This window comes from Danio rerio, chromosome 20 (assembly GCF_052040795.2).
Source record: "Danio rerio strain M-AB ecotype USA chromosome 20, GRCz13ab, whole genome shotgun sequence".
NCBI classification, from domain to species: Eukaryota; Metazoa; Chordata; class Actinopteri; order Cypriniformes; family Danionidae; genus Danio; species Danio rerio.
The window spans coordinates 48,078,266-48,090,000 of NC_141040.1; the positions used below are offsets into that span (position 1 = coordinate 48,078,266).

At 35.9% G+C, this 11,735-nt stretch overlaps 2 protein-coding genes across 14 annotated transcripts in view; one reads left to right on the forward strand and one right to left on the reverse strand.

Moving 5' to 3' along the window:
• Nucleotides 1-11,735, forward strand: part of efr3bb (EFR3 homolog Bb (S. cerevisiae)) — a 1,037,141-nt gene that overhangs the window by 1,010,701 nt on the left and 14,705 nt on the right. The gene's annotated exons all lie outside the window — the stretch shown is intronic.
• mark3b (MAP/microtubule affinity-regulating kinase 3b) overlaps nt 1-11,735 on the reverse strand; it is a 120,486-nt gene that overhangs the window by 91,001 nt on the left and 17,750 nt on the right. For all 13 annotated transcript variants that reach the window (XR_015518026.1, XR_015518024.1, XR_015518025.1 and 10 more), the window contains 2 exon segments: nt 5,697-5,888; nt 2,276-2,329 (listed from right to left, as the gene is read on the reverse strand). Coding sequence is in view for 8 of the 13 variants with exons in the window: in XM_087297865.1 (XP_087153991.1) it covers nt 2,276-2,329; nt 5,697-5,888 (246 nt within the window). In the remaining 5 variants the exon portion in view is untranslated.

The following is an 11,735-nucleotide window of genomic DNA, read 5'->3' on the forward strand; positions in this document are numbered from 1 at the left end:
GCTACATAAATTTCAAAATTTATCAAAAATGATGTGAATATGCAATATATGACGTATAGCCTATACTTCCGAGGTAATCTGTCACGTTTTTTTTTAACTGTGCAGAGCTGTAGTTGCTTTACTGGACCTACTACGCTACTGTATTTCAATACTGCTCATTTTGGTGGTATTTGGAGAGACAATTTTTTCTGAGGTGGTACTTAATAAAAAAAAGTTGGCGAACCACTGCTAAAATACATACTGTATGCAAATACATAAAAATGTACACGTGTACATGTTTTTGAACAGGGGTCACCAACCCTGTTTCTGGAGAGCTACCTTCCTGCAGAATTCAGTCCCAACCCTGATCAAACACACCTGAACCAATTAATAGTACCTAAAGCAGCACTTGATAATTACAAAAAGGTGTGTTTGGTCAGGGTTGCAACTGAAATGTGCAAGAAGGTAGCTCTCCAGGAACAGGGTTGGTGAGCCCTGTTTTTGAATATTTACCTTTCGTTTATTTTCATAAATCTATTGAATCTAGGATCTAGGGTTGGGCGATATCGACCAATTTGGCATCATACAATGTCTAATGTGAAACATTGCGATGAACGATGATATCGTCGTCCTAGCTGCTGGTGGTGAATTAATTATGAATAATTCAATATTTCATAACAAATTAATTATTTGTAGCCTACCCTTTCAACTACCTGACCCGCATGGTTTTTGTTAGGCAAAGTGATCTGTGTCGTTATAATGATGTTGACAAACTTTTTTTGGTAAAAAAGATCCACAATCAACAGGAACTAACCAACAGTGTCTGAGGTTTTCGCTAAAATTACTAAGTACAAGCTTGATTGCAAAAGCAGTGTACTGACGCTGTGACGTATGTGGCCGTGTGTATTTTTCGTGAGCGGGTTGCTGCTGCGACGAAGGCGGAGGATTGCAATGCCGACTCAGCATTGTGATGTCTACCGGCATTGTCCATCGACCCAACCTACTCGACCCTACTAGGAAACCAAAAATACTGTCTAAAAATCAGCACCATCAGGACAAATATAACCCCATATAAATCCATTAAAATTACAATACTTCAGTGCCATGCAAGCAAAAAGACATACTTTTGTTGTCAACAGGTTGCCATTTTGCAGTCAAGGATTTAAAATGTTAATAAAAGAATAAAAGTAATAAGAGTAATAAAAGAAAAACTCAACTACAGTGTTACCAAGACTTTCAGATATAGGAAAAACTATTTCTAAAACTATGAGACTGATAACGACTGCATTTGAAACACCTCGGATAAGTGGTAATTTGATGCAAAGAGGAGATAATGCCCAACATAAATACACATAAATGTAAACGCATTTAAAAAAAAAAAAATCGAAATATTAAAAACTTTTAAAGAATTTAACACGGTGATGACAGTTAAACGCCATCATAACAGTCTTGTGGAAATGGTCTATTAACAGACAGGAACTGACGAATCAATCTCAGGTTATTACAGCACTTAACACATTATCTGGATTATACACCAGCACTAACAATAGGGTTCAGCCTCATACTGTAGATCCCTTGTCCCTCATGCCCCAAACCGATCAGCATCGCCCCTCCTGAGACCCACAGGCTGTCAATCGGCTCTCAAATGGAAAACGGCCTAAATCAATGGCCTGGAAAAACAAGTGCCAGCTAATTATAGGGAAAAGGGCAGCCAGTGGAAGAGAACATCAACACCTCACATTGGCCTCAATGTGACAATGTGATCTATATGGTCCATCCAGAGTGCAAAAAAAAGAGAGAGAGAGGCTGGTCACAGGTTTTTGGCATGAAATGTGACATCAGAATCAAACAAACTCCAGCTAAACGTCCCAACCGAAATGCTCTGAGCTTTCAGTGTACTTATTATTCAAGCTGATTTCTTGGGTTCCTGCTATTATTAGCTGCCTCTGAAATCCAAGTCCACTGAGGGTTCCTCCATCAGCTATTGCTATCCCATCATGCAGCGCTCTGAACAGAAGTCCCTTTGATTTTTAGTCTGCATCTTGCGCTGATAAAAATGATTATGTCAACTAATGCCAAATTCAAGACGATAACTATGAGCATTTGATAAGTAGGCCATAAATACGTGCCGTGTAGGAAAACACGATTGCTATCTACATCTCTGGTTAATGTTTAATTGGCTTTAGATTTACAAAAGGGGGATTCCATACTTGCAATGCTTCCACTTTAAACCGATAAGCAGAGGAAGATTGAGAACAAGGTTTTTATAGCGTAGCAGATATGCTATTATTTTTACCTTTTGAAGGCTGGTAGGATTAAGTTGTGTCTTGTCAATAATTTTTATGGCCACCTGCAGAGAAAAAGAAGAGAAAAAAAACATTTTAATGTCTTGTTCAAAGAGCTTGGAGAAGAAGCCAGTAAAAGAGCATGATGATTATATGTCTGCAGCTCAGCATCAGATTTTATAGCAATGTTGTGCTTTATAATCTACAGCAATGGAAAAAAAGCCCCACCAAAAATATTTTTTAAATAACATTCCATAGGCTGATTTTTAATCTTTCTTTAGGGTAAACAGTTGAGTTTTACCATTCTTAAATCCATACAGTCAATCTTATGGCCCGTTTCCATTGAGTAGTACGGTACGGTTCGGTGCGCTTTTATAGCCATTTCCACTGTCAAAAGGTACCTAAAACCACCGTACTGTACCACTTTATAGGTACCCTTTCGAAAGGGTACCTATTACAACAAAAGGGTACCAAAAGGCAGAGCTAGATGTGCAGCTGAACGCTATCAGTTTACAGAGATACGTCACTCACTTGTGCAACAAGCCAGAAGAATGAAAACAAAGGAAGCAGCATTTTTAAAAACACAGCCAAGACTTTGGTCCCACTTTATATTAAGTGTCCTTAACTACTATGTACTTACATCAAAAAATAAATACAATGTACTTACTGTGTTCCTAATGTATTTGAGAACACTTGTGGTGCTTTTGAGTTGGGATAGAGGTTGGGATATGAACAGGTTTGGTGGTATGGGTAGGTTTAAGGGTGGGTTAAGGTGTAAGGGATGGTCAACAGTGTATTTACAAATGTAATTACAAAAGTTAATTACAGATGTATTTACATACATGTATTTAATTAAGCATAAGTACATAGTAAATACATGTATTTACACAATAAGTACATTGTAACAAACTATTTAATCCTATGTAAGTACATATTAGTTAAGGCCACTTAATATAAAGTGGGACCAAGACTTTTACACCGTAATAATATATACATATAATAACGAGCTACGGTCAACCCGAGCTTAAACAAACCTTGTTGTTGTCTTGATGAACAGCCACAAAGCCAAGAAGAAGAGCAGAATTAACCTTTGCCCCATAGTTGTTTACAAGACTAAGTCTAAAGCGCAAGCAGTTTCGATTTCTCGCTTGCGCTCGCCGCACGTCTATTTTTGAAATAACAAACTTCTTAAGCTGATGATTATTGAAGTGCTTCTGATATCTGATCATTTCAGAAACTAACAAACGCGAGTGAAGCACGAAAAAAAACAAAGGAAAAGCCCGAAAAAACAAAAAAGCAAATGATTCTTTCAGCAACCTAAAACATGAACAGTTATTATCATCGCCTTATGAACTCAGAATGACGGAATTACTTTCTAACAGAGGCTACATGTGCTGTTGAAGAATACAGACACTGTAGAGATTTGCACTGACTGGGGTATGTTGAGTGTTATTTTAAACCCAAAAAACTTAATGTATGCTGTGTGTAGTTTTTCTGTAATTGGTAACAAGTGTATGTTAACATAACTGTATGTGTTCATAAATGTTGCATTTATTTATTTATTAATTTCATATAATCGCAGACGTTACAGTAGGGTATTTCATTATTGATCTGCAGTTATAATCAACTCATGTTCATAGAAAGGTTAGTAATGAACATTTATGCACAAGAATTTATGTGTATGAAGCATCTGTTTTGTGAGAAGTGCTTCTTATATGATATGTGAACGACCCATACAGCATTACTGTAGACATTTCCTCGAGCGAGAATGACATTGACTGAAACTTTCTGTCGAACACCACAACCATCAAAAGGTTACCATTGGTACCCTTTTGGCAGTGACAACGCAAGTCTGATAAAAGTGACCTGTACCAACCCGTACTGTACTCAGTGAAAACAGGCCATACGTGTCTGGCGGGAGCACTTCAATTAGCATAAATGACTGAATCAGATTAGACCATTAGCATCTTACCCAAAAATTAACAAAAATATCATTTTCCTATTTAAGGCTTGAGTTGCTATTTTTTAGGCTGATATGGTTACAATACACCCTCATTCTGAAATAAAGTAACTTTACTTTGATCATGCACAGCGCCTAAAAATCTTGTAACAATGAAGATTATTCAATATTTTTTTATGCACTTCTTATTATCAAAAGTCAAGCTTTAAATAGGAAAATTATCAAAATTCTTTGGTCATTTTTAAGCAAGATGCTAATGGTCTAATCTGCTTCAATAAATTATGTTAAGCTAAAAGTGCTCCAGCCAGAGCTAAAGATGAGCTGAATGGATTCAAAACTGGTAAAATGCAACTGTTTAACTCTAGAGAAGTAGTAAAATGAGCCTATTTAAAAAAAACAAAAACTGAGTGTTCCTTTAACTTTACATACGTTTTAGTTATAGTGATTGCAATTATGGAAGAAACTGTCCTTAATAAAAAAAAAAAAACCAACAACTTATTTTTATTTTAAGAATATATCAATTATCAGCCCAGTCTGCTGACAAATGGTACGGCAGCGCTTCGGGCATCTATCGTTCAAATCCTAGCCCCCTCTCTCGCTCCCACTTCACTTCCTGTCAACTTACTGTCCTGTCAAATAAAAGCAAAAATAAATCTTTAAAAAAAAACATTTTTTAATTAAAAAACAAAACAAAACATAATTTAACCCCTTCTCACTCCACAGTTTGAGTTCAGGCTTAAAAATGATATGATATATGTATTTGATATCACATCAAGACAAAAAGATTTAATGTGAGCTGTATTTTATTAAGTATTAACATTGGGATGGTGTCAGTTAAAGGGATTCACCCAACTGACAAGTTCACCCAAAAATAAAAAAAATTACTCATTTTATTCTATTTATTTCTCCTGTTGGAATACAAAACCTGGTTCCTTGGACCCATTGAATTCTATTCTATTCTATTCTATTCTATTCTATTCTATTCTATTCTATTCTATTCATTTATGTCACATCAGCAGGATTGGCTATAATCATTGAAAAACCTACTGGTATACTAAATAAACAATTAACATGCAATCATATCGGTTTCTTTATAAACATTCATTATCCAAAAACACATACAAACAATAACACTGAAAAGAGTAATATACAATCTTTTAGTTTGATTAATGATTAAAAAAAGCTCCAGAAGACATCTTTTTGAACACTTCCCTTTAAATATTTCCTGAATAAAAACACTCATTGAATTCCACAGTAGGAAAAAAAAATATTATGGACGTCAATGGGTGCCAGCATTTTTCAAAATATCTGCTTTTGTGTTGAACAGAAAAAAGAAACTCAAATAGGAAAGTAAAGGGTGACAAATGATGACAGAATTTTCATTTTTGGGTGAACTATCCCTTCAAGAGGTTAAACAGCACTGCTTTTTTTCTTATCTGTTACCGTTGGAGTGAAAATATGATCCTGCTCACCTCTCGTCCTGTGAGAATGTGCCGTGCCAATTTGACCTTGGCAAAGTTGCCCTTGCCGATGGTTTTGAGGAGCCGGTAGTTGCCGATATGTGGCTGCTCATCGGCACAAGAGGCAATGGAGTTTCGACAGCGAGCGCCCGACCGCCCAGGACGAGATGCCACTTCATTACGCCCATCTGTGTGTGATGTGTGCTGGAGATGCAAAGGAGAATAAACAAAAGAGAATGAGTGAACACAAATTCATGTTCACAGGTTGGGAAGAAATCAATAATTTTTTTTTCCAACAAAAGATGCATTTCATGTAGGCCTGCATGTTGTTTTAAATATCTGACATTTCGATATTTTGTTTTGCTAAGATAAATATTGTGATATAAATAAAATTTCACCAGATAAATTGAATTAATTCCTCTATTTGGAAAGATTTCATTCATTCAGATCGACTGGGGTGATAAAGTCTTTTTCCATCATAAAATAAATTACAAGCATATATAAATATGACAGAGCATAAATAAAAGCGAAATAAACAGTTCTTTATGGCAAGTCCAACAACATTAATGTATCGAAATTGAACAAAATCAACCATAAAAAGTAGTCATCATTGTATAAATAATTTTTTATGTTATCTTTATCTTTTAATCTTTAATAAACAATCTATTGCGGATCACACGATGCTCAAACCATATACTCATTCATTCGTTTTCCTTCGACTTAGTCCCTTATTTATCAGGGGCTGGCAAAGTGAAATGAACCACCAACTATTCCAGCATATGTTTTACGCAGCGGATGCCCTTACAGCCTCAACCTAGTACTGGGAAATACCCATACACACTCTCAATCACACACATACACTATAGGGCCAATTTTGTTTACTTAATTCACCTATAGCGGATGTCTTTGGACTATACGGGAAACCGAAGCAGCCGGAGAAAACCAACGCGAACATGGGGAGAACATGCAAACTCAAACAATATATTGTTCAGCCCTAATTAAATTAATTAAAATAAGATTTGTATAAAGGTTTACAGTATTTGCATTTGAATAAATGAAGTCTTTTAAAATTCGTATTGATTGAAAATGTTAAAGTAAATATCCTTAAACAAAAATGCTGAAAAATTTTTACCACAACAATAAACAATACACCTAATTTCAGCACTGATAATAATATTAATAATTATTTCTTGAAGCATGTGACACTGAATACTGATTCTGTGACAATTCTGTAAGTTCAGCACTGACATCAAGAATAAATCATATTTTGACAGATATAAAAAAATAAAAAATTCTTTTTAATGTTTTTATAATTAAAAACATTCTCATATATTTTCAAAATACAGTTGACAGCAAAATTATAAGTCCTCCTATGAAATTTATATTCATTTTGTAAGTATTTACCATGTGATGTTTAATGGCGCAAGGAAATTTTCACTATAATTCCTATATATATTTTTTTTATTTTGGAAGTTGTTTCTTTCTTTCTTTCTTTAAAGGTCAATTCTATTATCCCCTTTAAGTAATTATTATTTTTTTGATTGGCTACAGAATAGACGAATGTTGTCCAATGATTTTCCTAATTAACCGAAATTGCCTATTTAACCTAATTAAACTAGCTAAGCCTTTTAATTGCACTTCAAGCTCAATAATATTATCTTATATTAAATAAAATAATAGAAAATACTATATACGGTCAACATGGCAAAGACAATAGTTTATGGAAAATAGTTTAAAAAATGTGTTGGAGAAAAAATAATCTCTTCATTAATCAACACATGGGAAATATTTAAAAACTAACTAAAATGTAAACGTAATAATTTTTCCTATAAATTTAATACAGGGTGCGAATAATAGATTGACGATCGGGATGGGGGGTGTCAACTTTTTTGGTAATGTTAGTATGTGTAATATATACTTCAGTTAATCAAATGTATGCATTTATATAAATTACATCTAAATTTAATAAAAAAAGGTTTTCAGTGTTTTGATGGATATTTAGTATTCATAACCTCTGATTAGCTATTTCAGAGATTACTGTAAGTCAAACTACAAACTGTGTCTAATTTTTACTTTTCTTTTAGACTGTTTGAAGATACAAACACCCTTTTTACCAGAGAGGTGTCTTGTGAACACAATGTCTATCGGTGCTTTAGATCAGCAGGTTTCAGACAGCTGAATGCAGGGCCGGAGTGGGACTCATTTTCAGCCCTGGAGTTTCAAGCCAGACCGGCCCACCTCAGTTCACGACTGATTCCAATTCAGTTTCTAATTTCACTATCACGTCTTTTTCAAGAAAACAGCTGCTTTAGAAATTCAAATGTTCAACAACCCTAACAGTATTATATGTCTTTACAATAAAAATGAAAAAAAAATTAATAATATTTTACAGGTCTCGATCACAGGTCCGCGGCGTTGAAACGCATCGTGCTTACCACTGGTCCACAATGGCGCAATAACTGTGGCAATAAAAAATAAGTAATGACTTGTGACTCTTAAGACACAGCACTACTTTCTTTTGAAGGCTCAATCTTTTTCTCCCCTTTTTAGATTTCTGATCAAGTCAGATTTATTAATGTAGTGAATCATTTGATTTTCATTGAGCAGGTGCATTATTCATTAATATCAATTATTCGAATTCTTATATTCACTAAGGTGCCGCTGTTTGGGGTTGATAGTTACATTACATCATCATCATTAACAATAGTTAACCTGCAGGCTGCATTTTGCTCACGGGGCTGCGAGAAAATCAATAAAAAAGAGCGGCGCTGCGGCAAAATAATGAATAAAAAGAGTAAAGCTATGATCAAATAAACAAATAGATGAAAAAAGTGTGACTGCTGAGAGAGTGCAAGCAGCTAGGGACACCGGCCCTTACGGCCAAAAAACAGATCGGCCCACCAGGAATTCTCTCGGTCCTCCCGATTAGCCAATCAGGGCCTGGCTGAATGGTATGAACCGTTAAAGGGGTGGTCAAATGTATGGCATGCATTTTATTATTATAATTATTAATATAATTAATTAAAAAAACAGATCAGAGATAACTATTTCTCATTATTAAAGGGCTGACACCCCCATACACCTTTTTTGATGTCTTTCAGGAGGATCAAGCGTTAATTATGGTGGGGGTCAATCCCCCCCCAAACCCCACTGTAATTTGCACCCTGACTGTACTGTATAGTTCTGATCAAATAAATGCAGGCTTGGTGAACATTTGAGACAACATTTCAAAAATGGTACTAAAGCCGCTTTGATGTCTCCAAGCATCCTATATATCAGTGTTTCTTAACCACGTTCCTGGAGGACCACCAAAACTGCATGTATTGGATGTCTCCTTTGTCTGTCACACCTATTACAGGTCTCTCAGTCTCTGCTAATGAGCTGATGATCTGAATCAGGTGTGTTTGGTTAAGGAGACAGGGAAAATGTGCAGAGCTGGTGCTCCTCCAGGAACGTGGATGAGAAACACAGCTGTATATCCATTTATGTGAATGCAACATTTGAAATCGATTGAAATGGTCAGAACATGTCAGAGAAGTCTAATCGTTTTGAAGCTTTCTGTATGCCATGTTTCATGTGTTAGCCTGACAGCCATAAAATAAGAGGCAAACGAAAACATAGGGAACGTCAAACGCTGTTTGCATGAAGATATTTGAACCTGACAACCTCAAAGAGAAGCTTCACCGGGGGGAAATATCTTCATTTCCTCTCTGCAAGGATATATATCTGTGAACCGAGCCAGTCAAAGAGCTTTGGTCTACATCTGTTTGTGTTACAGTTATGTGGTGCCTTTAAAAATCTCCCCACATAGGAAGGGAGACGTGTAAATAATGTAATCTGGATAAACTGTCAGACGGTTTCCTGGATTTCAGCTTCGACTTCCTCTTTCGCTGAACAAAATACTAGAGCCGCATCCTTTTAAAAAACTGAGAGAAGTGCTTTTAATAACTGAATGTTGCTTTCTGCTTTGAAAGTATAATCAGACAGTCATATACAATTACAAACAAAGTCCTTTTCAAGACTAGGCAACACTGCTTAATCACCATTAAAGGGCCACATATATTTTACTGTTCCTGATTTTATTTTGCAAACTTGCAGAAAAGTAAACCATATAAAGACAGATGTAGCTGAGGAAAATGTATCAAATTACAAATCATAAACTGTTACATTGATTTGTGGTGTTTATTTGGTGTTGCGCAAAGAACTGCACAAAATAATCATTTTGCTTTATATCTTAAGGAAGAAAGAAGATAAATAATACTAACAAAAAATACAATAACATCAGAACTTAAATGAACAATTGACTGGTCACATATACAATTGAAGTCAGAATTATTAGCGCCGCTGAATTATTAGCCCCCTATTTTATTTCTGTTCAACACATTTCTAAACATAATAGTTTTAATAACTCATTTTTGATAGCCGATTTATTTCATCTGCCATGATGACAGTAAATAATATTTTACAAGATGTTTTGCAAGACACTTCTATACAGTTTAAATGGACATTTAAAGGCTTAACTAGGTAAATTAGGTTAACTTGGCAGGTTAGGGTGATTTATATGTTTGCGTCAAGCACACACTTACGCCTGTTTCACACCGCAAGCGTCAGCGGCGCGTAAGCAGAGCGTGAGCAGCGCGTGTGTTTTCGGCGTCCATGTTAACAGATTAGAGCTTTCATACCGCACGCAGCAGCAGCACGTCAGAGCGAGGCGTGAGCGTCGCTGAAGCATCAGTGCAGCGATAGTTTCGGCGCTGGGTCTATTTTTGACGCGCTGCTCACGCTTAATTAAAGTGACAGTGCATTGATAATGACCAAAACACATTGAATGACAGTAAAAAGGAGCAATTTTACCCAATAAATGCGTTACTAATGTCAAATGGTTTATATATAGTCATTCAAATGAACTTAAAACGATTAAAAACAGCGACAAACATTTATTTAGGCCCGGACTACAAAACCAAATGTAAAACAATTTTAGTATCAGTTTTGCTTAAGTTGCACACTAGTGTTGTTGGAGAGGGGAAATAGAATATTTACGGGATTTGTAGTCCATAGCGAAGTGTATTGTGGGTAGTGTAGTTCGACACGCATGCTGGATTTTGTGAGCTCGCTGTGTTCTGTGCAGCTGAGCAGAGGAAGAAAATTTTAATCGGCTTTGTTTTATGTTCACGCGAGTTATTCCTATCGGGAGCTGTTTGCACTGTGAATCTGACAACACGAAAATAAGTAAAAGAATGGCATGCATTGGTTACTTTTGTCCGTCTCATCCTCTGCACGAGCATGAATTTACGAGCTGTTATTCTGCCGCTGGACATCACTGAAGCGGAGAAAGTAACACTAGTTTGATCTAAGTACCTGGGAATCTCTGTGACCAGTACATATAAACAGCTATTTAGATGTAATTTTGATGCAGTGATGGAAAAAACAAAACAAGATTTAAACCGATGGTCTTTATTGCCTATCTCTCTTGCAGGCAGAATTAATGCGGTTAAGATGTCTATTTTGCCAAGGTTCTTGTTTTTGTTTCAAAATGTCCCAGTATTCATTCCTAAATCCTTCTTTAAGGAGCTGGATAAACAGGTGTCTTCTTTTATATGGAATAAAAGCATTCCACGAATTAGGAAAGCATTTTTAGAAAGGCAGAAAGAAGTTGGGGGACTGGCGTTGCCCAACTTTATGTATTACTATTGGTCATGTAACATTGAAAAAATTGTTTATCTGACAGATCATGAAAATCAGGAGAATGAACCTGAGTGGGTAGAGATGGAGCAGGCATCCTGTGGGACAGTTTCTCTGTTTTCAATGCTTTGTGCCCCACTACCACTTAATAGAAAATATCTGCCAAACAATCCTATAGTCAGTGGTTTAATAAAGATATGGGCTCAGTTTAGGATGCATTTTAAGCAGAAACAAGCACTTTCTTTATTACCCATTACTTCCAATGCATTATTTCCACCATCCTTAATTGATCATGCTTTTCAGATCTGGTTTAGAAAGGGACTCGGATATGCAAGGGACTTTTTTCAAGGAAGTCATTTTATGTCATTC